The 26,658-nt window shown below is 40.3% G+C and overlaps 1 protein-coding gene and 1 long non-coding RNA gene across 3 annotated transcripts in view; one reads left to right on the top strand and one right to left on the bottom strand.

Annotated features, from left to right (window-relative positions):
* LOC126202513 (protein spinster) overlaps positions 1-11,577 on the bottom strand; it is a 316,701-nt gene extending 305,124 nt beyond the window's left edge. Inside the window, exon 1 of the mRNA XM_049936871.1 lies at positions 11,238-11,577. Coding sequence (XP_049792828.1) covers positions 11,238-11,505 — 268 coding nt within the window. The 5' untranslated portion in view covers positions 11,506-11,577. The remainder of the gene's footprint in view (positions 1-11,237) is intronic.
* A 161-nt stretch (positions 11,578-11,738) lies between these two features.
* Positions 11,739-26,658, top strand: part of LOC126202497 (uncharacterized) — a 31,553-nt gene continuing 16,633 nt past the window's right edge. For both annotated transcript variants that reach the window (XR_007540192.1, XR_007540191.1), the window contains exon 1: positions 11,739-12,006. This is a non-coding gene — a long non-coding RNA (uncharacterized LOC126202497). The remainder of the gene's footprint in view (positions 12,007-26,658) is intronic.

Below are 26,658 nucleotides of genomic sequence, written 5' to 3'. Positions count from 1 at the left end.
CCGCTCCGACAGAAATTTGTCTTAGCAGTGTATCAACTTTCTAATACCTTCGTCTTGAGGCAGCCGCCTATGCTTTCCGCCCTTCTCGACAATGGTTTGTAGGTCGTTATCTGTGCCGAAATGGTGCCTTCATAGTCAGCGGTTGATGTGAGCAGAGATGACAATCAGAATGAGCCACGTCCGACGCCCGGGCTGGAGGGAGCGTGATCAAACACTTCCGTCGGGAAAGGCTGGAGCAGCGTCTGCGCCGTCCCTGCCTTGCAGGACGACAATTGACACGAAGAAGAAAATGCTCGACAGTTGCGTTATGTCAGGTTGCGTGAGGTCGGGCGAAATCTCTCGGCAGACACCCACAGTTCGCTGGAGACAGTGTTTTGTAGGCACTTTTACGTGCTCAGTGTGTGCAAAGAACTGCAAAGCACAACGTGACGCCCTCAACGGGTGTACTAGAGACACTGCCCAACATATTTGCGCAACGTTTCATAGGATTTTCACTGTGGTTTCCGTTTCGTGACCGACCGGAACTTACTTTCTGGACACCCTCGTAAAATTTACGGTACAGCCATCGTCAAGTCCAGTCGTAATGAGTTTTACACCGGCTATTAATAAGCTGGACTACCACTGCTACTTCCGTTGATAATGTCTGTCGTCAGTCGTTTTGCATACTACGACTCTGTTAGAGGTACGGGACCTCGGTAGGTTACTTTCGCCATTCAGCATTTAAGCGTGGCGTTAAGTTGATGTTCTGTCTAGTGTGAATACACCGATATTTTATTAGAATTCTGAAGAAGCAGACAGGTTGCAAAAAAGACGAATGCGTCTGCTAGCTGATTATGTGTTATATAATCATATCAGTATTTCTGTCTTTATGTGCATGAAGTAATTTCAAGTCTTGTAAGTCGAAAGACTTCTTTGTCACGCGCTGTACTCGTACTGCATTGTGCAGCTCGTCTGGTGATGGGCCACGCCCGAAACGCGTTGTGAAACTAGAGGAGCTCCATTAACACCTAGTAAATACTTTTTGTGACCTATCAGCTTTTCTAGAATAATAAAAAAATTATTGCAAATGGTATTTTTCTGATTCATGGCGGGATTATATAACAATCGGCGATAAATGTTTTGAAGAGGTAATCATTCTTGGCTGGAAAACACGCTTCATTATTTTATATTTTACCAATAATGCGTTTCGCCATGTTTAAGGCACCTTCGGATTGGCTGGCACAACACGTGTTAAACACATATACTGCCGGTCATTCAGATTCCTTAGCAGACAACCACCTTTGCTATTATTTGAAGAACATTGCGTGGTGCCCTGATATGAAACAGTGTTGAGTACACTGGAAGAAACGATTAGAATACATGTACTAACTCAGTAGATAGCTGCCCTTGTCGACTTTTAAGGGACTTCACTCAGTGGACTTTTAGAGTACGTAGCGCAGTCCAAAAGGCGCTAAAAACGGGATCAGATTCACAGAAATGCATCACAAAATGTAAACATTTCAGAAATGCCGCTGTACATGTTTACTTTATGTGATGCATTTCTGTAGGCCTGATCCCGTGTTTAGCGTCTTTTGAACTGCGCTACATATTCTACAAGGCCAGTACGCGAAGTGCCTTAAAACTCGATAAGGACAGCTACCTACTGAGGTCTTATACGTACTTTCAACGTGACTTCCAGCGTACTCAACACTGTTTCATATCAGGGCACCACACAGTGTTCTTCAAATGTTTACAAAGGTGGTTGTCTGCTAAGACAATTGCAAGGACGGCAGCGTAAGTGTTTAGTAGCTGTTGTGTCAGCCAATCAGAAGGTCCCTTAAACAAGGCGAAACGCGTCTTGGCAAAATATAAAATAATAAAGCCTGTTTTGCAGCCAAGACTGGTTATCTCTCCCAAAAAATTAAAAATAATCGCAGGCCCCACCCGCGGCTTTCTGTCGTACTTAGGACACCGACCTTTGACTGTGTCATTCCGTGTAGATCGCCCCTATACCTGATCATCTTCATTGGACGAAGTGGACAGCTGTCATCGTCGAACGAAGACGAAGGGGGGGGGGGGGGGGGGGGGCGAGCGCTTTTGACACGAAAGTCGTAAAATTGGCGAGAGCTGCAGTCGGGTGTGAGGCCTTAATCTGGAGAGTCAGCCACAATGAAGCCACTGAATAAAGGAAGAGTGTGTGTGTCATTGCCGGGCATGCCTTTTGTCCGCGTGTTTCCACATGCAAAGTAGCTGAGCACTTCCTCCGCTTCCGGCAACAGTGGCCCGTGTTTCGACGCAGCAGCAGACAATAGCCAGTCAGCAAGCCGCGGGCTGAGCGCATCTCGCACCGGCCACGTCATCGCCGGCTGCTGCTGCTGCTGCCTGCAGTTATGCAAATCGCAGAGGTCGCTGCTGACGCAATTAACTCCCTCGCGCACACCTCTCCGCCGGCCGGCCTATTCAGCGGGCTGTAGGCGCCCGACCCTGCTGCATTGACTTGTGCATTTAAAACCCATCCACTAATTGCCACTCTCTCTCCTTTCTCAACAATGAAAAGGTCACTGTGCACGTTCTCAAGCCATCCACGCGTATTCAACAACTAATTAGAAATTTAACACTTGATATAGGTTATTCAGTCTGTATACTGACCAAGCAGTAAACGAACCCAAAGTAAAGTTTCGAGTAGGGATTATAGTCCACGTAGAAGAAATAAAAACTTCGGGGTTTGCCGATGATACTGTAATTCTGTCAGAGACAGCAAAGGACTTGGAAGAGCGGTTGAACGGAATTGACAAGCTCTTGAAGGGAGGATATAAGACGAACGTCAACTAAAGCAAAACAGTGAGCTGATGCTGAGGGAATTGGTTTAGGAAATACAACACAAAGTAGTAGATGAGTTGCGCTATTTGAGTAGCAAAATAACTGATGAGGGCCGAAGTAGAGACGATACAAAATGTAGACCGACTATAGCAAGAAAAGCGTTTCAAAAGAAGAGAAATTTCTTAACATCGAATATAGATTTACGGCTTTGGAAGTCTTTTCTGGAAGTATTTGTATGGAGTGTAGCCATGTACAGAAGTGTAACATGGACGATAAACAGTTTACACAGTAAGAGAATATGTAACATGTAAGCTCTTGTGAAATGTGGTGCCACAGAAGAGTGCTGAAGATTAGATAGGTAAATCACGTAACTAATAAGGACGTATTGAATAGAATTGAGGAGAATAGAAATTTGCGACACTACCTGGCTAGAAGAAGGCATCGGCTGGTACGACACGTTATGAGACATTAAGATGTCAACAATTTAGTACTGGGACGGCCGCGGTGGCCGTGCGGTTCTAGGCGCTTCAGTCCGGAACCGCGGGACTGCTACGGTCGCAGGTTCGAATCCTGCCTCGAGCATGGATGTGTGTGATGTCCTTAGGTTAGTTAGGTTTAAGTAGTTCAAAGTTCTAGGGGACTGATCACTTAAGATGTTAAGTCCCATAGTGCTCAGAGCCACTTGATTTAGTTTAGTGCTGGAGGGAAGCATAGGGGGAGGGGTGGGGTGGGGGGAGTTAACAAGTTGTAGGGCCAGACTAAGAGATGAAGCAGATTCAAGAGGATGTTGCTTGCAAGTCATTCGGAGATCAAGAGGCTTGCACAGGGTGGAGTAGCATGAGCAGCTGCATCAAACCAATCTTCAGTCTGAAGACCACGACGACGACGACAACAACAACAACAACAACAACAACAACAACAACAACTTGCTCAGATGTTGAAGGCAAGCCTATTTATAGCCATGACCTGTACACACAAAATTTTATTCTTTAATTGTTTCGGTTTTTGCAAGCAACATCGCTGGAAGAAAAGCAGTACATCAGATGCCTCAAAAACGCACATTTACCATACATCACTAATCAGCATAACAGATCCAATGATGTTCCACAGTGGTACGTAAAATACGCATACTTCGGTTAATGTCATACATCACAACACACAGGTTAAATCCGGTTCCTGCTTGTTGTGGTTTACAGTATGACATTAACGAAATTATGTGTTTTTTTACATACCACCGTGGAACATAATTGCATTTGGTTTAGCTGAAGACCCACTTATGAGAAGCATGTACTTTTGAAACACCTGGTAGAGTGCTTTTCTTCCACCGACGTTGGTTATAAAATCTGAAACCGCTACAGAATGAAGCTGTATGTGTAGAGCAGATAGCTATAAAAATGCTTCTCTTCAGAAAGCAGATAGCTATAACAATGCTTTTCTTCAGAAATTTAAGTCTTTCAGTTGTGTCAGAAAATCCAAATTTAGTCTTCGTTCAGATCCTGTGTCTCCTGCAAATAAAAGTAGAATCGTAATTTTTATTTGATAGTTGCTATATTATAGCCAGTACTGCGAGCCTATCATGTTTGACACATACAAAACGTTAGTCGGGGCCTAAACTCAGTCGTACCCTCAACCCTTTAAGCGAAAAAAATGTTTTAATGATCATAACAACGAAATGCAAGTCATTACGAACTCTTTGGAAATAGAAAGCATTATAATTACTCTATTCATTACGCATTTACAAGTCCACCATGAACTATGGGGCAGTAAACATTCGTACCAATGAATCAGGGACACAAAAAAATCTGTGCTAAGAAGTTTGAAAAACAAGTCTGCATCAAATTACCAGTGTCAACTTTTGTTAGTGAACATATATGCCTTCAGGACGAAAGCACGACCGTACTCCGCCTAGCAAACCTACGGTCTATGTGGACGCGCTAACCACAGAGCAAAGCGATTTCTTTTGTAGCGCCCGTCTGCTACCTCAGTTCTGTTACTACCACTGTACGAGAACTGCTCAAAAAATTTCGGAAAACAAGTAATTTCGTGTCAGTGGTGCGCTTGGTCGAAATGCGGTTGGCATCCATGCACACGTCTGCGTCTAATGTGTAACTGCCGGAAGTTGATTGTTGTATGTCTGTTAGTTATTGTTCAGGGCTGTATTGAGTAGAACAGAACGTTGTGTCGCACAGTTTGCGAACTTCGAGATGGCAGAGTTGGAGGAACAACGCGTCTGCGTCAAATTTTGCACGAAAGTAAGGAAAACCTTAACAGAGACACACCAAATGATGCAGGAAGCCCACGGCGATGAGTGCTTAAGCCGCACTCGGTGCTACGTATGGTTCACAAGGTTTAAAAATCGCCGGACGGAAGTTGAAGATGACGCTCGTTCAGGACGCCCTTCGACGTCTACAGACGACGCCTCAACGAATCTGTGGATGCCAATCGAGGACTGACTGTCCGAGAGATGGCAGAAGAATGTTACATTTCAGTTGGATCATGTCATGAAACCCTGGCACAGCATCTTGGAATTCATCGTGTTGCCGCAAAGTTCATCCCACGGCTGTCAACACCGGCGAGACCTTCGCCTCGTAATCCGTGAAGAGCTTTTGGATCGCGCAAATGAGAACGAGACATTCCTTAAGAGAATCATACCTTGTGAGACGTGAGTGTACGGTTGTAATGCTGAGACCAAGGCTCGATTTCCACAATGGGTCGGGAAAGGCTCTTCAAGACCAAAAAAGTTCGTCACATCAGGTCAACTATCAAAGCCGTCGTGATAGATTTCTTTGACTTTGAAGGATTACTTCATCACGAATGCGTGCCACAGGGACAAAGTGTTAGTCGATGCTACTATCGGGACGTGTTGCGAATCCTGCGTGAAAATGTGAGAAGGAAACGGCCTGAAATGTGACGAGATTGTTAATGGCCCCTGCATCACGATAAAGCGTAGAAAAGTTTTTTGGACAAAATTCCGGAACTTTTTGAGCAGACATCGTATGTCGCGAGCTGCATAAACTAGAACTCATTGGTCTCACCAATAAGCGGTGACGCTTCTGTTAGAAGACATGGGTTTTTCAAGAAAACCTGCGCCTGCCTTCAGGCACCGCGCCAGGACTCAGAAATGCCCACATCCGCAGTGTAAAACTCGCGACTGGTAACCAGAAAGACCAACGCTGAAACTGCGTTACAAATATAATTCCGGGTCTTCCGTACAGCAGAAATGTTCCATTACTGCAGAGAACTGAGGTGATAGACCTTATATCGTTACGAACGCCTACACAAGCAGGCAACAGTCGCCAACAGTGCAACTCGGATCGTCATCATTTTATGAGTAATACGAATATTTCAAGTAATGCGATCTTGGACGCTGAACGTCCCTCTTAAAACAGCGACGTGTTCCTCGAGATCCTAATGAAGTGGGGAGTCGAGGGGAAGAAACCGTGTGTTTCGTCTATATGTGTTTTTCACAAAACCTGCGAAACACTTGGAACAATATCAAGTTAATCTTGGCGAACATATGACTTTGTACCTGGGGGGATAAAATATTTAGGTAGCACTCCTATTGTTGGTAATCGGTAGTGTGACGTGTAAAACAACCTGGAATGAGTGGCATCAGATCCGAACCCGCAGTCACTGGAATTTCGCCTCTTGGAGTTGAGGATGGAAAATTGTAACATGCATGTAAAAATAATCTAAATTTCCAATATGCGTGTAGTATACGTAGTTTTCGATGTCACTGGACCGTCTGGCGACAGTGTAGAGATCTAGATGACAGCCACGTTCAGGTTTGTTCGAATAAGCTCTGTAGAATCTCTCTTTTTCTGTTTCTTTCCTTTTTGAATAACTTGCTCAGGGTTCACAAGAAACTGTAGCTTGTAATCAGGTGGCACAGTCAATTTTACAGACAGGGTTAAACAATTCCCCCCCCCCCCCCCAAGGGGATTTTACGACATGTATACTCTGACATACATCGATTTCCTCTCTGCTGTAACTGACGACTGGGATATATAATGAAACCAACCAGTCAGCTAGCATATAATATTCGGCTGCCGGAGAATGTTTGCACATAGTGAAATAGATTTCTGTTTAGCGCCAGTAATATCTACGTCATTGGAGGCAAAATTAAAATGTACACCTAATGTCATCTATTAGTAAAAGCAGCTTCAGTGCGGAACCACGCGTCTGTAAGGTCGCAGGTTCGAATCCTGCCTCGGGCGTGGATGTGTGTGATGTCCTTAGGTTAGTTAGGTTTAAGTAGTTCTAAGTCTAAGGGACTGATGACCTCAGACGTTAAGTCCCATAGTGCTTAGAGCCATTTGAATCATTTTTAGTAAAAACTGCAATCAGTTCTCTTTAAAATGTAATCGTTTATGAACGTTTGTGAGTAATACATATGAGATTCGTAATCAGAGGCTTCAATAAGCTTAAGAAGTAGTAACACTCCCATCCTGACAAGTCAGAACCTCTCCAAAAACCTATCCCTTACTATTCGAATCAGCGTCACATAACTGACTGCTGTAAGCTGATTTCTAAATTCAGAACTCAAGTACACATTATTGTGCGTTTCCAGTCAGGAAGACTCTACCCGCAACTAAGATGCAGTTACATCACTACAAGCAATAAACATCGTAATACAATCCATCCCTCTCAGATTTAAAGCACCGTGACGTCACGCCAACTCCCCCTTTCATCTACCAACCGGTTGGGGATATTCGACAAGGCGAATATTTCAATTTCTGTGTTATCTACTAAATGAGGGCGTGTACAGACGCCCACACCACATTGATATATGGCTTTCTGGCACTTGCGCGTGGGCGCTTCCCCACGTAATTAACCCAAAGCCACGTCACGGCAATAAGCAGACCGGTTTCGGCGTCAGCCGAGGGGAGGCGTGACGCAACAGCGGCTAACAAGTGGCTTCCAACAACCCTCTACAGCTGCTGTCACTGCCACAGCCGATATTAAGAGCTGCTTGAACAGCTTCGCAAAATAATCACAAACACGAACCCTTCACGCATCGCTGTCTGGTCGCCACTGTCTTTACAAATGGGAAATTTATTTTTGAGCCAAGTGCAAGTCATCTTATGTTGAACTTCACTTACAAATGACAAGATTTGAGATTTGTTTCTCTTGTCAAACAACCCTACCATCCTTCGCAAAAATGTCAAAGTCCCCTTCTTGTGCGGCAGGCAATATTACGGAAATGTGTCGTAGCCTCTTATAGTGTTCACTCTCGTTTCTAGTTTCGTACTTTTTTAGTTACATATCGTGGAATAACTTTGCATTGCCACATAACAAGATCTCTGAGGCAGTTTCTATACAAAACACGTTTCACCGAACACAACCTTTTTTTGTAGTCGACACCGTCTATTTATTTGAGTATGACAAATGATATGATACTGATGATATGATACTACTGGTATGTAGAGATGTTATCGAACGAGTAAGTTTGGAAGCCTTTAAGAAAATTCACTCTAAGGAATAGGGACATTAACTGATCAACTGATGGGTATGCGCCATAACAAAAATTCGCTTCATAGCCTTTTTGTATTCTTTCTAAACAAAGGAAAATACTGAACTGACAGGACGGAGGAAGGGAGACTAGGATTCGAAGATTCATCGTCGCGGTAAACATATAGATACAACAATCGACAACAAAACATTTCAGTATGCCGTTAAAGCAAACTTCGCTGTGTTTCATCAGTTTGACAAAATTGGATGAAACGAAAGCGGTAATCACCATGGACGTGATAATGGCACTGCATGGAATCTGATCTGGAGAGAGGAACTCACACAGGGAATTCAAACCACGGTTCAAAAGTACTGCCATTGAGATGACAGAGGATATGAAACATTTGTGGAAGCATAACCAACCATTTATAAGTTATGATCGTCAACAATTCTATTGAAAAAACACAAACTTGTCATAAACCAAGAGTTCGTTGGCGTCTTACCGATACTATACTACGTTCCACTACAAACGTAAACGAAATTGTGGCCTTCAACTATGAAGAAATTTGATCGACGCACTCTTGCGTGTGTGTTACCATCATCGAATGACGAAATGCTCTGGTTGTTGTTGGCGTCGATTCATTCTTGATTAGACTTGGCCACTGTTTCTATGTTTCGATACAGTGTATCGATACGTGGAACTGTTTCAGTGTTTCGGAACGGCTGTGGTTCACTGTTTCGAAACAGTGGTGTTTCATTCCGTCCCTGTCTCGGATAACCGGACCAGATTCGATCTCGAGCCAGACACAGAAACTGTATCGTTGTTTCAAAATAAGGCTGTTTCAGTCCACCTGTGCTTGTATCGAAAATGATGTTTCATTCCGCTCTGTGTCGGACGAGATTCGGGCTTGGCACAGGTACTGAAACACAACATAACACTTCGTGAAACACTTTCAAGAGTGTCGAAATCACGCAATAGCGTGAAGCTGAAGATATCCGAAAATAAAGCTTCGTTTCTAGCTGACTATCCTATTACGAAATGGCGTAACACCTGATTTATAAACACTAACCAAACAATAAAACAACGCATACTATTCACATTCAAAATAATAAATATGTGAAAATCATTAAGTTAAATTACACTTTTTTATAACATACGCTTCTCTGTTCATGTACAGTAATCACATTAAGAAACGCAAATAAGCCTACAACATTTTGAATAAAAAAAAGGCGTAGAGTGACAGTTATTAGACATATACATAAATTTGATGTAGGTATAATTGCAAGCAATCTGTTTGACGTATCACTGATAGTGTAATAGTGAACAGGAAAGGCTGGGAAGCATGGTGAATTTATAGTAACGGTTCGAAAACCCTTGAAAGACAAAAAAATTTTCTGTTATACTTTGTTATTTATTCGAATTATTTGGCGTTATTTGTGAGTCTATAGTCACTGTGCCTATTATCCACAATGATTCCCTTTGTGTGAATGGAAATTAGCAGGATGGGTATATTACCCATACTAACAGAATATGGGAATCCCAGCAGCATATCCGTTGTTTCTGCAGTTTGCTCCCACTTCCAGTTCCGTTTGTGGTAGTTCTTGTCTTCAGCTATGGCTGTCCTCAGCCAATTGAAAAGTATGGAAGTTACACGACACGAAAGCAGCGCATTTGCTGCAGGAAATACGAAACTGCCAAGACGCCTAAGTGATAGTTTCATACTCTCTGCGATATGATTAGCGCTCTCACGCCTCATTTGTGTTTATATGGACATACTTATAGAGTAGACATTCAAGATGATAAAATGTGTAGGTTTATTAGATTACAAAACACAAACTGTTACAGCGTATCGAAACATTACATTGTACTGTTTCATTTGTTTCGAAACAGTTACGTGTTTCAGTCTGCCCATCTCTATTCTTGATTTGGAAAATTTAGGTGCAGAATCGATTATAATGGTTTCAAAGGACAGTAGTGCAACTGTCGCAGGCCTCACCCAGTAGAACGAAATAACAATCAAGGCCGCCCTGCGTCTAGTACACGTAACTGCCAATGAGTTTTGTTTATTGTTCAGGGAGTCAGAAATATTCCTTCTAGTCCAAAACATTTTTCGTAATAATTATACAACTAACGACGGTACAGAAGTATGCACAACACAAACACAGACTAGAAGTTTAAAACTTATCGCTACCACATCAAATATGTAGGTAATGTTATCCTCGCAGATAAAATTGATTTATGATTAGCTGGAATATAAACGTGGCATTGGTCCTATAACATACCCTTTTCAAACTATCACATGGCAGACATTCTTCGGAGACTGCCTATAACTATTGCTGCTCTTTAGGTGACCTGAATACATCACATACTTCAGAACTGAATCAACAAACTCAGACTACTTGTAGGCATCAGGGATGTTCGTAGATTATTATGAAGTAGACCCACATACGACTGGTTTGTTTAACAAACCACTCAAGATCTTTGTTACCCATTAAATACACAAAAGTGTTCGACGTTCTATAAAAATGCTTAACTAAACCAAAATCAGTTCCAAGATGTCTAATATGTGAACTACATCATGGTGTATGTTCACTGAGAGCAGGAGCACTAAAATGAAACGATGGGTATATTGCGTGTATGCAATTAATAATACAGTACTTCAATCGTACATTAAAAGCTGCTAATGGAGCCACGAATATATTTCATGCAAATACGATTTGTATACACACAAAATACATATCTGAACATTAAGGAAACTTTTACTTAAAACCCTACATCAAAAAGACTTTCGGACTCCACTGAAAGAATCTGTTTACACTGCACCAAATTCATTCCACAAATAAACACATCCAACAAAACGCTGGTCATTGTTTCAAATATAGACTATTGCCGCCAGATTTGAAAATGTAAACACATGACCCACGTGCTATGTCATGTGACACTACAGCAGTGAGAGCAACCGAGGAAGTGTCATATGGTTACTTACCAGCCACTGTAAATCTGTCCATATAGTTGATGAGATTGACGTAGAACAATACTGCGACAGTTATTTTATCACGCAATCTGATGCCGGTGCCACGCCTCCCTTGCGATGCATCTGGTCCGGCAGTTAATGTTGGAACTGTGGTGTCAATACTGTCTGAATCATCAGCATTGCCCATCAGCTGTTGATGAGAGTGATTCTGCGGTAGATTTGAAGGCTCCATGTTTAGAATCTTCAGAGAATGCTTATCAACAAGTTTCTGAGCTGGCATATGTACTGCAGCGACTATCACCGCGCACTCTGAACACAGAACGCCAAATGGAACTCCATTCTCCACGACGGAACACACACACCCCCCCGTTACGACGCATAATATCGATAGTATCGAAGCTGTCATTTGTTCACTTCGATGTCTCGCTCTAGACAGATGGCGATATACTGAATAATATCGATAGTGTCTAAACTGTCTCGATTTCGGCACATCATTATAAGAGTCGAATTACTGATACGTCGAACATCTGAGTGATAAGTAACGTCAAACGTGGAACGTAGATCCCGGAATTTTATTTAACTTTATTATTTCGAATCTACGAACATTACTTTCGTGGGAATAGTTTTTGTTGTTGTTACGTATAATTTAGTCTAAATATCGAGAGTGACAAAAGGCTTCGTTATGGTAGCATCAAAGTCCGTCATATCGGGAAAACGATTTCAAGGCTATGGGCACACAGCTGTGCTGATCGTTTTATTTAGTTGAGACGATCTGTAGAAAGTAAGTGAATAAGAGCACGATTGATTTGTACTTGGAGTACCTTTCCTTTTAGAGTGGGAAAAAGTAATATCAAATGTTTTGCAATCTTTTAGAATGATGTAATGCAACATCTGTAAAATGTATTTTTGAGTGCAAATGGTATATACTTTTGCTCTGTTGATCATGGATTACACTGATACATTGCACACCTATTCTGTGTTTTCTGTACCATCCACAATTTTCTTACTTTTGTGAATTTGCATAGCGTTTGACATAAATCCTAAACATGCCCTAGGATTTCTTAATCTTCTACTTTGTACGTGATCATTTCCCACTTGCAGTGTCCAAGTTAAAGTACGAAGAATTGTTTTTATTTTGTGTATGCCTACCGTTGCTCTTTCCATATCTCCGTAGTTTCCATTTCATAATGCGATCGTTGAAACAGACTGAATGATTCTGTTTACCTCCCGTGAAAAATTGGCTGTCCACATTCCACGTGTGTAGTTATTCTGGTTCTACGTATGTTGCATTCCTGTACTTGGCTATGAGAGAGGTATTTTCAAATTTATTTTATGACATCAGTTAAGTTAATGAATAACTAACTGACTAATAATTTAAAAAATACTGGGTACCATATATTTTTTTGGCATACCCATTGTTGATGTTGAACACATACGGGTAAAACTTCATGATATATAGGTCCTACCTGGATTTAAAATTAGAGTAAGACATTCATGCACTTTGTATACTGTGCCTCCAACAATATCACACACTGTCTGTTGATTAAACTACCCATATTTACTACAGAAGAGTTGTTGCTCGTTTCTAGTTTTCTTTGTCTCTGCCATTTCGTACATATTAATTTTCCTGGGCTTAAATATAGACACACAAAGCATATAAAATAATCTTGAATGAAAAACATCCCATAGTTGCACTAAATTATGTTTATTTTAAACCATGGTCAAGGTTTAAAATAAACATAATTTAGTGCAGCTGTGGGCTGTTTTTCATTTGAGACAATTTCGTAATGGTTGCTGTTGTTGCTGCCATGATGAAAATAATGACATATAATGTAATGTTTTTACGAGGACAGGACAGATGGCTGGCCTTGCTTTTTCTGAAGGGACCATGCCAGCATTTGCCCAAAATGAGATAGGAAGGCCAGACATAGCAAATTTAACTGTCTCTAACTTTGAGACGGCTACATCTCTAGCTGTACTTAAGAAAACACAGTAGCTACTGTTATGAATGTCTGTGTATAATGGTATTCAATACATTACATTTACTGGTAACAAATTTACAGATAGAGAAGTGTAATGTGTATGTCTGTGCCATACTGAAAAATGCAATGGGGGTTCCACTACGTAATTTTTACCAAAAAATTATTGAATCGGAAATGCTTGTAGTAACACAGTTGAAGAATTCAAAACTGTCCAATAGTTGATCTGATGTAGGCCTACTGAATATTTCATTATACTCCACAGTAATTTGGGTAGTGGTAATAAAATTATCTCTGCCCCTGTAGTCTGAGGTACAAACAGATTATTTGCAAACATTCACTCCAACTTAATACATGTCATTGTGATGAAATGTGAACCAAGCTTGACGGTTTCTAATTTTTGGATATTCAGTTTGCTTCATAATTAACCACTTATGAATACTTGTAACTAAAACTGCAAAGTTAATTCAGATAAGATGTATAAAATTCTAGACAAATCTGTAAGTAGTATATCAGTGCGTATTATGTAAGGGGCCTACATATATTGCGCATAAGCTATGGGAAAAACCATATGGGAGGGGGATAAGCATAATGTAACTGTCACATTAATTGCATCTTTTTTATGCATTTTGTATTTGCTCATAAATAGTATCCATGTATTGTGTTTAATTTAGTTAACACTGTGTAATACAATATTTTGTGTAGACTATCTACGTCAAGCTCTCTGTGCAAAATCTCATTTTAAATTATCCTTAATGACACCAATTGCATGCAAATTTTTAAGGGAATGCATAAGTAAATCAACTTTACTGGGATACACTTTCATATTAGTAAAAAATATGAAGTGTTGCATGGAATTTTAAACATTTTATCAATGGCTTTCTGAAAAAGGCACCTGCATGTACTGTAATTTATTTTATTATTTGTACCATCTAGTTACCCTAAATTTCATTATGGTAATGTACCAATTATGAAACTTTAACTTGTTAGGTATTCATTCAGACTCTTGTTATTTCACCTAAAGCGTGTATACCATTTGCACTGTTGTTGTTTTTTAACACTGTGGTGGTCTTCATTCCAAAGACTGCTTTTATGCAGCTCCTCAAGGTATGCTGTCCTGTGCGAGCCTCTTTTGTCTGTGTGTGACTACTGCAGTATGTATCAATTTCAATTTGCTTACTTTAGTAAGACCTTGGCCTCCCTCTGCAATTTTTTCTCCTCACATTCATCTCTATTGCCAAGTTCACAAATCCTAGGTGGTGCAGGATATGTACTGTCACTCAATCATTTCCTTTTGTCAGGTTCTTCTTCGTCATTTCATGTATTAGGCAAATTTCCTGTTGTGGTACGCCATCTCTTGAATAATCTTCCAACATTTCTTCTTCCAGTGCATTTATAATTGAGAGCCTTTACCGGGAATCTTTCTCCAACCACATGGTCTACATGTTCCCTCCACTTTCTCTCATTTTCCTTTATTTTTTTTTCTTTTACAGTATACAGAGTGATTCAGGAAGAATCTCACATAATTTGTGAGGTAATCCTACAAGTGAAAACAAAACCAGAAGAGTCTTATGAACAGTATCTGATTTTTGATCATTAAGGAACTGGAGTGGCTTGACAGCTACACACATCCATGAATGATAATGAAGATGTGTGAATATCACTTACCAAAATGCTGTGTGGGCACTGTTGTGGGCAGAATAATGGTGGGAAGGATGACTGATCCATCCTACAAGAGGTGTTCAAAAAGTCCACAATCCATGTCAGTGCACTTGTCAACACATGGGAGTGTGTGTTGGGTTGCACATCAAACATCATCATTGCTGGCTTTAATGCAAGCAGTAGTGTCAGTGATGGGAGTGAGAAGTTCTCCATGTGTACAGTATCCTTCTTTGTAGTGTACAAATCTCCCTTTAACCAGCCCCATAAACATAAGTCTAATGAGGTAAGGTTCGGTGATCTAGCAGATCAGTTAATGGGTCTGCCATGGCCAATCCACCATTGAGGAAATGTGTTATTCAGAATGACTTTTGAGTTACAGTGAATTAGTGATCCATTATGTTGCAGGTATATTTGCCATTGTTGCTCTAATGTCGCATCTTCCAAAATTGTAGGTAGGTCTTCTATCAGGAAATGTGCGTATACCGTGGGTGTCGTGCAATTTGACAGGGACACATGCCCTATCACCAGATCATCAATCATACTACATCAGATGTTCACTGAGAACTCAACTTGGAATCTCGTTTTCCTAGTGTCATATGGGCTCTCCATTGCCCATATACGAGAATAGCAGGTGTCCATGATAAAATTGCATGTAAATGCAGTCTCATGTTTAAATAAAGTGTATTGCATGACATCTGTGTGTACAGCCAACTATTCACAAAAATTTTGTCTGCTTACTGAGTCACGTGGATGCAATTGCTGCATGTCTGCACATGGAATGGGTACAAGCCTGCGGAATGTAACATACACCATGCTTGCATGTGGGAAATATCGAGCTGATGGCTAATGCGCATCATACTGGCAGTTGGACTCCATTGTACCACTGCAATAATGTTGCACCTTTCCTTAACTGACTGGGCGGCCTCACATTCTGATATTATGTGTACGCTAGGTAGTGTTCTGGATTCACATAATTTTGAAAATATCCTGGCACAGGGTATTCGATGATCAGGGAAATGTCTCTGGTACTTTGTTGCAGCTGCAGGGGCACTTCCAATACAGTTCACGTACACAAACAACATGTCTGGGTACTGTGCATGGTGAATGATGTGGCGTGTTGGTATTCATGGACACAGTGGACTTTCTCAATTAAACAATACTCAAGCATGACATGCACACAGCCCCATAATTGTTCACTGATCCAACCTACAACTGCACACAGGGTACATATGCAGCTGTTATGCCTCGGTGCGATGTCACAGAGCTGCCATCTGCTGGAGAACCCTCACACCTTTTCTAGAATGGATCAGTTCCTGACCTACCATTATTCTGTCCACTAAAGCACCTACAGAGCATTTTGGCAAGTAATATTCACACTTTTCTTCACATCCGTTCATGGATGTTTGGTCTTCAACCCGCTCCAGTTCTGTAACGATCAAAAATCGGACGCATGATCGTAGGACTTTTCTGGTTTATTTTCACACGTAGACCACATCACAAACTATATGACATTCCTTCTGAATGACCATGTACATTCCTAAATCTTTCCTTATATCTCCATTTCTTTTTTGATCTTCCCTTGTACTTCCTTCCACCCTTCTTAGAACTCTCATTCAGTCAGATTTCTTTCCTGGCTGTATTCTGCCAATTTTGTATATTGGTTCCACACAAGGAAGTAAATTTGTTTAATTTTTAGTCCATGTCACGGTTATATATGTAATTGATGTCATAACCCAGATATTTAGAATGTTTTTCTTGTTCCACAATTCATGACTATTAGATGAGTACACCCTCATTAGTAACCTGAACTGTCCATCTTCAGCATTCTTCTGTAACACCACATTTCGAAAGCTTCTGTTCTCTTTTTGTGTGAACCTTTTATCATCCACATTTCATTTCCATACACTCCTGCACTCCAGACAAATCCCATCATAAATCAATTCGTAACATATTTATGTTAAAAATAAGTAAAGTCTACGGTGCAAGTCTGTGACCAGGCTACTGTCCTGACTATAGGTGGGGTACAGACACTCTTTGCTGCGGTGCTAGAAGGGGGTAGGTGGCAGATCCATTGCCTCGGCCACCTTTTACCCCCGTGAAAGATCCCAGAGACGCATTTGCTAGAAAGATGGGGGGTCAGAGACCACCGTGAAGGAACTGGAGTGAGGAAAACACCTCACCCCTATCCAGGACTAGTGCCTTACCCACTAGTCCACCATGGTAACATATTTAAGTTAATGTAAACGGACAAAAAATTCCTCTTTCTGAGAAACACTTTGTTTGTGGTCAGTCTGCATCATTTTATTCTCTCTTCTGTTGCCATTGTCACTTATTTTTCTGCCCAAACAGTAAAATCCATATTGTACATTTAATGTGTCATTTCCCATTCTAATTCTCTCAGCATTGCCTGATTTAATTCTGCTATGTTCCTTTACCCTTGTTCTGCTTTAGCTGAGGTTCATCATACAACAGCTTTTCAAAACAGATTAGATTAGATTAAGTTTTCATTCCATAGACCCAAAAAATGAGATGATTCTCGTGGGTGTGGAACATGTCAGAAAGTATAACATAAAACATTTGAATATAATACTTACTACCGTGATCATTTGTCAGGAGATTGTCGAAATAGGTGAATACAATGCAGTAAACTGAAACTGGTAATATTTACAGAATTAACACGCTGTCAGAGTGAAACATTGTAATGCACTATTAATACATTTACCACACACAAAATACCTAATCTTGACTGTTGTGACCAAGTGCTGTCAAAACTGAAATCTAACGATATTTTTACTTAAGCTGGCGTAACAGTCTCTGTTAAGATATTCATCTATGGAGTAGGAGGAGTTACCTATCAAAAAGTCTTTCAAACTCTGTTTAAACCATGCTTTGTCTGAAACCAAGTTTTTATTGATTGCTGGAAATTTATTGAAAATGTATGTTCCTGAATATTGGACCCGTTTCTGGACCAAGGTACCTGATTTTAGGTCTAATATTGAGGTATTAGTTGGAAATAGAGATGTATTACTTGCAACAAATTTCATTAAGGAATAAATATACTGAGAAGCAGTGGTTAGAGTACAAAGTTCCTTGAACAGATTTCTACACGATGTTCTTAAATTTACATCACAAATGATTCTTATCACATGCTTTTGCACCCTAAAAACTTTTGCTCGTTTTGATGAGTTGCCCCAGAATATGATCCCACATGAGATAATAGAACAAAAGCAAGCAAAGTATGCAAGTTTTTTTAAATATTTATATCTCCTATATCTGACATCATTCTCATGACAAATACAGACTTGTTTAGGCACTTCTGTGGTATCCTCTTCCCAACTGAATTTATTATTGAGTTGTAATCCCAGAAATTTAGCAGTGTCAACCTCTTCGATCTGCGTGTCTTCATATGCTGTACGTGTGCTGGAAGGAAATCTTTTACAGGTTCTGAACTGCATGTAGTGAGTCTTTTCTGGAACACAGAAAAGATGACCAAAATCATTGTGGATGCACTACCAATTCAAGTCAAGACCAATTGAAAAATTCTTGGTGTGAGGCTGCCTGGTTGTCTGTGCATGTGTGGTTCCTGGCAGATACCTGCTTAGAATTCCCCAGTGTCCTGTATGTAAAAGTTTATTAGAAGTATGCAACAGAATTAGAGTATTCTAAGGAGAAAGACTGTGGTGTTGCATGTGATATTTTCACACTACTGCACCTAAAATTGATGTAGGATTATGAGGTCAACTCATCTGAATATAGTATCTGAGCAACTGTAGTTATTGACCCTGCTCAGCAAGTTGTGCAATCTGCTATCAATCAATGGCAAAAGCTTGCAGTGTTTGTGAATCAGAGTAATCAATCTGAAGAACAGTAAACTTCTGATGTGTCAAAATCCAGTTCATTTTGTAAGGAGAACTGCTATCTTTGATGCTGTAACATGTGGATATTGTATGCCTTACTTGTCAGTAGCTTCTGGAGCTTTTGAAGCTGGGTGCACCTTTTCTCTGTGGGAATACTGGCTTGCTGTACAATAACAATGCCACAGGCCATCCTGGTGTGTAGAGAAGAACCAGAGAACCAGTGTTGGTGTCGCACATGGAGTGATCACATGCAGTCATGAAGGTTGAATTGGTATTGTTTGTGAATCAGTAATCTTCGTGGAGAAACATGTTGACAATAGGATGTAAATGAAAAGCCTCCTGTGATCAATTATTACTGTTCAGTTAATGTGGAATTGGATCATAGCAGTGGTTACCTCAGAATGAATGCAAAAACAAGCTTAACTGTTTACACAAGACTTCATGAGCTTAGACACTGTTAGGCACTGTTATGGAAGTGTGCTACTTGCCGAAGGAACAATAAAACAAAGTAATCCGACTTGTATTGTTATTATTTCAAAGCGGCTTCTTTTTCAAGTGAATAACTTTAATATTAGAGTAATGTAAGAGTCACATATTCATATTAGGCACATAATCAAGTTTATTTCATAACATAGCGTGTTCTGTATGTAAAGCTTCCATACTCAAGTCCAATAGTCACAAAATTAAATTAAAAATAAACTGAAAAGCATTGACGGAGCTTTACATGTAGTGACATCTGAAAGGACGACTGCTGTTAAGTGAAGAATAGTGATCCAAGACTCAACAATGAGAAATAGCTATGAACAATAGAGTGATGAGACAGTGTGTCAAGAAAAAATGTGTCATCGCCAACAGAATGCATGTAAAATGAGTACCTGCAGCATCTTGGACTTCAGTGGTTTGTGAGAAGAGGAGGAATTGTACAAAGTCTCAGTTGTTTGAGACATCATCTCAACGATACACAGTGGGCAGTTTACAGCATCACACCAGAACCCAGTAACCAACAGTCGCTGTAATGTAATAATGCCAGTTGCATGTGATTTGAAGTCACTACTGTAGGCTAAACTGTTGAGTTACTTGGCGTGTGATGAATTTTGTGTGGTGGAAGTTAGATTTATGTTTTGTATTTTTGACTCTCAAGTGTAAAAATGTCATCACAAAAGGAACAAATACCAGTAGTCAGTAGGCTACTATGAAAGATCAGCTCAGTGAAGAGGGAGAATATGATAGCACAGGATTCAAAGATTTAAGTGCTGCTGACGTAAGCATGGTGCTAATCAATGCAATAAAATCAGCATATGAAGAAAGTGTGAAAGTGTATAAAGGAAGTCAAGAGAAATTTGTGAAAGAATTTAGGGAAAGTGAAGAGAAATTTGAAAAAAAAGTAAAAAAGAAACTGCAAAGGAAATAAAAGAAGTGAAAAAAAAAATCTGCATTTAACTAGGCTCAAGAGTGAAAGGTGAAGATGTCTGACGAGACACAAGGAGAGAGAAATACACAGGTGTATATGAAATAAGCAAAACACTTCTCTTCTCACAGAACGTTTGTTGCCTATGGAGTTACAACTAGACACCAGCTTGTTGATTGAAATACCTGGTTCTGACCTGAACATGTCAAGCAGAACAGCAATTGTGACCTTATATGATGAAATTACAAGTAAATGCACAGATGTTGACAATAGTGGACTGCTAGGCTATTTGGTATGGATGCAGTTATCTTTTCAGTGGATAAGAAACATACTTAAAAATGGAATATTTAGGTAGAGGATGTGAAGATTATTGTCACAGAAAAGTTGGAGCAAACTGTTATGAAACAAAAACAAGATTTAGACAGGAAATTTCAGAATTCGTTAGGTTGTGAGAAGGTACTTGAAGATATGTTGTTTGGGTGCAAGGATGGAAAGTTTGTGATGCAAAGAGGTTCAGAAGATGTTCATGGATAAATACTGTTCTAAAAGCACAGAAGATGAGATTTTAAATTTTATTTGCAACACGCCATACTAGCAGATATTATGAAATGTACACAGAATTTTTGGAAATGGAATAGCAATGTATACAGGTCAACACAATGGCTAACAGAGAAGGAGTAGTGGGAGTCCAGAGGGAATGAGTCAGCATTGTAGCCCATCCCCGATGTTATTCAATCTGTTTATTGAGCAAGCAGTAAAGGAAACAAAAGAAAAATTTGGAGTGGGAATAAAAATCCACGAAGAAGAAATAAAAACTTCAAGGTTTGCCAACGACATCGTAATTCTGTCAGAGACAGCAAAGGAACTGGAAGAGCATTTGAACGAAATGGACAGTGTCTTGAAAGTAGGATATAAGGTGAACATCAACGAAAGCAAAATGAGGATAATGCAATGTAGTCAAATTAAATCAGGTGATGCTGAGGGAATTAGATTAGGAAGTGAGACATGTAAGGTATTAGATATTATTATCTGGGAAACGAAATAACTGATGATGGTCAAAGTAGAGAGGATGTAAATTGTAGACTGGCAATGGCAGGGAAAGCATTTCTGAAGAAGAGAAATTTGTTAACATTGAGTATAGATTTAAGTGTCGGGAAGTCCTTTCTGAAAGTATTTGTATGGACTGTAGCTATGTATGGAAGTGAAACATGGACAATAAACAGTGTAGACAAGAAGAGAATAGAAGCTTTCGAAATGTGATGCTACAGAAGAATGCTGAAGATTAGATGGGTAGATCACATAACTAATTAGGAGGAACTCAATAAAATTGGGGAGAAGAGAAATTTGTGGCACAACTTGATTAGAAGAAGGGATTGGTTGGTAGGAAATGTTATGAGGCATCAAGGTATCACCAGTTCAGTACTGGAGGCCAGTGTGGAGGGGAAAAATCCTAGAGGGAGACCAAGAGATGAATACACAAAGCAGATTCAGAAGGTGTAGTGCCTCAAGAATTTTGGTGTAAATTCTAGAGACACTCGGCCTTCCACCATCTCAAACACCCAATATTTTAAGTATGAGTGTGGACGAGGGGAAGCGTATCTACTGCGCCACCAGTTTGTGTGTGCAGGTTGGAAGTTTGTTATGAGAAGACTGTAAGCGTGGTGGTTCAATGACGCCAACAAGTGTTTGCTGCCAGTTCCACAAAAGCCGTGATGAAAAGCACAAAGAATAATTAAGCAGTATTCTTTGATGTGTTAGTGAAAGTGATTATTGTAGAAAAAGGGAAACGAAGAGCTGACTATAGACTTTTAACTTACTTCATGTCTTAGCTCTGAATGTAGCAAGATGCACGTGACGTCTGTAAATTATTTGGTTGTTAAAACCAGGCAATCGTGATTATATTTAATTGTATCTAATGGTTATTGGCATAGTTGACCTTCAAGAGTCTGTATGCTTATGTGAAACTTGCAGAAATGAAAATATAACCTGAGCCGAACTGAAAGTATGAGGGTACCGAGTTATTTCTGGTGAGAGAGAGCGTAATTTTTAGTTCCTCCAACTAGCATTATTTCTTCGGAGAAGTTGTGGAGATTGACGCAGCCGCGTATGCAGAGAAGAGGTTCGGCTACATGTTTCAAGTAAGTCAACTGTAGTAAGAGATGTGTGAAGCTCGCAATCCAGTTTTGCACTGCTTCTCTTGCCTCTGAAACTGTTAGGATGTAGGTTGCAGTAGTTACTTGGAGATGAAGAAGCTTGCACAGGATAGAGTAGCATGGAGAGCTGCATCAAACCAGTCTGTGGACAGAAGATCACAACAAAATCAATCATACCTTACAAAAGAACAAAAACTGCAACTAACAGAGACCCAAGCCCCTCAACGCACTACCCTTGGCCTTTACATCCTCCTCACAGCCCTTAAAAAAAAAAACACACACACACACACACACACACACACACACACACACACACACACACACACAAATTCTCAGGAATGCTCTTCCATCAGCACTACTCATCTAAACAAGATTGCAGGTTAGAAGAATGCCTCTTCTTTAACTGCCTCCCAAAATCCCTCTATCAAATTAGTACAGGCCCCAATGTCATAATCCTTAAACTGAATACTATGGTTAACTACTAAATGTTCATAACCCATCTTCGCCAAACTCCATAAGACATTACAGTACTGCCCTCCTCAATATATTCCCCAGTCAGACCCACTAGTTCCATCTTACTACGACCTGCAAAACACAATCAGCATACCCACTCCCAGAAAAAAACAACAGCCCCCCCCCCCGCAACCACAATCCAACCCGAGAACTGCCCCTCCCATACTTCGTCTTACCAAACTGTGATTTGTCACTTTCAACAACAAGCCCTGACCCTCCCAATTTCCCCCTGTACTTCATGCACTACAAACAAATTTTGCAACAAAAAGAAAACCAGTCTAAAACAGTGCTCTCACTCATACCTACCTCATGCACAAAAACTTAGAGGACTGATACCAAAAATAACACATAAGTAAGACAATCTCCCTTATGACCGACATAGATTTCTTGAACCAGATACCACATCTTATCGAACGCCATGTATTTTTGTGCTGGAAAGGTCACATATGTGTGTCCCTGGTCTGTGCTGCTGGAACTTTCATCTACCTCTTGTTGTGTCCACAAATGTGCCACCTAACACATTCATCAATTAGACCAAAAACCTGCAGAAAAAAAAAATAGATTTCTTTCCAAACAAAAACACCAGTCTAATCAGATGTAACAAGAATGTCAAACACATAAACAAGGAAAGAAAACCTTAATAATGCACTGAAAAGAAAAGCACTTCCACAACCTGTGTTTCTGCACTGACTACCCAGGCTCAAAACCACATTAGCACAATGACAACCAAAACTAAAATGAACCAAATACCACATGTTAAACCACCAGAGATCACCATCAAATACAACATGACATCTACAAACACAACCAACTCAAAAACACTGTACTTGAGGCCCATGACAAAGGCAGGCAGTTGGGCGTACATCAGAGCACATTACACTGCAGGTGTACCAGCAGTCGTCCCTGGCAGGAAGCAAGTAACTATTTCAGATGAGTTTAATAATTCTTGATTGCATTTTTAAATGCTTGCAAGTTCTCAGTGCCATACAGCATAATTAAGATCTTTAGTGGATACCTTTTCAGTTAAATATTGATTTACTGAGGGCACTGCGTGGAGCCGAGAGTTCATGAAGTGTGGCGGATGAGCTGACTAATGTGACGTCACAGGTTTGTTGCAGGGCCCATGTATCTCACTGGTCCCACTCTGTGCTGTATTTTTGTCGCACACCAAACCACTATTATGTCATGGGTTATAGCATACAGGTGGAGTCTGATGCTTTCATTGATCCGCTCACTGTGTGGCTGGCCGTGGAGGAGAGTTCAGGGTTGGTGTTCAGCAACACCCTTCCCCTTGCTGCCACCACAGAGAGACAGTGGTATGGTAAAGATGTTCATTTGTCATCTGCACCTTGCGCCGCTTTTATTGCAGCTGCCAATCACCAACCTGCCCCCTGGGCTGCCAGTGACTGAAACAACATTTATTGATTGCTGCTATGATACAAAAAACAGTGAATTTCAGTCACACAGGAGAAAGGAAATGGGTTGGAAAAGAGAGAGGGAAGAAATAACGACTTCCATCCACACAGGGTTTTGCGGCAATGGATAATGCAATCGTGAGACTTGAAAATTTATGACAGACCAGCACTCTAACCCAGATGCTCTGTTTCTCTAGAATGGTTTGCTTTAACCACCGTGCCATCTGGACATGATTTCCATCAGACCAGACTTCCTACTTGACACACCACAACAACCCCTGCTCATTAACTCCCTACTTGTCAATTTCTGGTAGCTGTTGGTGTTCAGACATGTCCAACAGAACAGATACACTTGTATCTTTTACTGTATGGGCAAGATGACTTTTTGTTGAAAAAGTTTCTGTGCAGATGCACAACCAACATCTAAATTCATTCAGGAATCAGAAGTCTGTGATGAGGTCATTAATGTGCAGGGGTCATTGTGGTGTATTGTAAAATTAATCTAAACAATAAACTAAAAGGACATTGACGGAGATTTACAATTTCTCATAGGTAAGTGAGACAGATTGTGTGTGTTTGCATGCTGTTCCATAAGGTGGTGGAGAATTTCATTCTAGTAATTGGAAAGAAGTATTGTCTAAATTTGCATCTTCTGAGCTGAATGATCAGGCACATCTTTTGTTAGATGAAAAAGAGCAGTCAAGAGCTTATAATCAGCTACTAGAAAAAATGTGCTACCATGCATACATTGATGGAATTTTGTGACACCATATGTGATGGCTAAGGATTTCTTCTCCAGCTGACTATAGCTGATGTGGGCCTTGTTCTATGTCTTAGACATGAATGCTATGGGTTGTGTTTCCAACTTTGGGACATGAAACTTCCCCTGTTCCATGTGATGATGAATCAATGGCAAGCCCTGTCAGTTTCTGTGGATCATAATGAATAAGACAAGGGTCACTGAGTAATTCATGTTTCAATCTTTGAAATGATCATTTGTATTCTCCAGTCCAATGGCAAGGAACATATATATGCTGGAGGCAATCCAAAGCAACAGCAATTTTCACTGCATTCAGAATAAATTTAATGTAGTTAGTTTTCCAAGAATCATAGTTCCTGCAGATCGTTAGTAGAAAATAATCTCTGAATGGCCTCTAAGTACTTAGTTGAGGGATGAGCACTGCGAGTGTCAGTGAGATGTCCCAAATATTCAATTTTGGTATTGAACAAATAAACATTTCTGATGATAACATGTGAGTTTTGGGTCAGCTAAACCTTGAAAAAGAGATTCGAAATTTTTGAAATGCTTTTCTGGTGTTTGTCCTGACACAGTGATGTCATCCAAATAATTTAAACAAGACGAAACTTTAAAAATGAATTATTAGAGAAACCGTTGAAATAACAAAGGGGCATATGCACTTTTGAAGGCAAGGCACTGGTATTGATACAGACCAATGTATGTATTGACTACCATAAACCGTTTGGTTCCCTCATCTAGTTGAAGTTAATCTAAGCATCAGCTTCTGCGGACTCAGTGCTGGAAAAGAATTGTCCACCTGCTAGATGATCCATAAGCTACTCAACATGTGGAAGTGGGAAAGAATCAATAAGTAAGCATTATCTGTTGCTTTAAAATCTGCCCACAGTCTCATTTTCCCATTTGATTTTATTGAGGATAACTGCAGGAGATGCCCATTGGCTTGCAGAAATGTGTTTCAAAACAATTTATTCCAACCTTTGGAGTTCAGAAGCAGCTTCATCTCATGTAGCATGAGGCACCGGACTTGTGTAGTACAATTTAACATGAGGAACCAAACTTGCATGGTACAACTTTGTTTGAGCATTGTCTTTGAGCAAAATGTGTACATGGACATTCTTTGCCTGTCTTGATGTGTCATCAAACAAATGTCTGTATTTTTCACACATTCCTGCTGATTGCATACGAGTATTGTGTCAGCTAAACCTTGAAAAAGAGACTCAAAATTTTTGAAATGCTGTTCTGGTGTTGAATGTTGGCATGGGAAAGTTGAGTATCTATATCATGCACACTGTCTTGAATATCCAAACCAAACAAATCGAATGCATCCATGCCAAAAATATTGGTACTAGAGCACAACTGAAATACCATGAATGGCACTAATGTAGTCATATTTTTATATTTTATGTGCAAAGCTCACTTCCTGAGAACAGAGGTACCTTCACCATTATGGGCCGTGTGGTGCAGCTTGGGTGTCGCAGTCTCATTAGTTAATGTGGCTAAAGCACCAATGTAAAACTGACCTGGTGCAGTTTGACTGCAAATCTGTAAAGAGATGAACAGTTTGCAGTTATTCTTCAGAAGCGATTGTAAGTTCTGACTTTCAAAAGATTTCCTGTGTCTGATTTGTGAGTAATGAAGCATTTTGCTGATTGTCTACCTGAGGAGAGCTGATTTGAATGATCAGAA

This window comes from Schistocerca nitens, chromosome 1 (genome assembly GCF_023898315.1).
Source record: "Schistocerca nitens isolate TAMUIC-IGC-003100 chromosome 1, iqSchNite1.1, whole genome shotgun sequence".
Lineage (NCBI taxonomy): Eukaryota > Metazoa > Arthropoda > Insecta > Orthoptera > Acrididae > Schistocerca > Schistocerca nitens.
The sequence above is the reverse complement of the archived record's forward strand: the minus strand, read 5'-3'. Positions and strand labels throughout refer to the sequence as shown.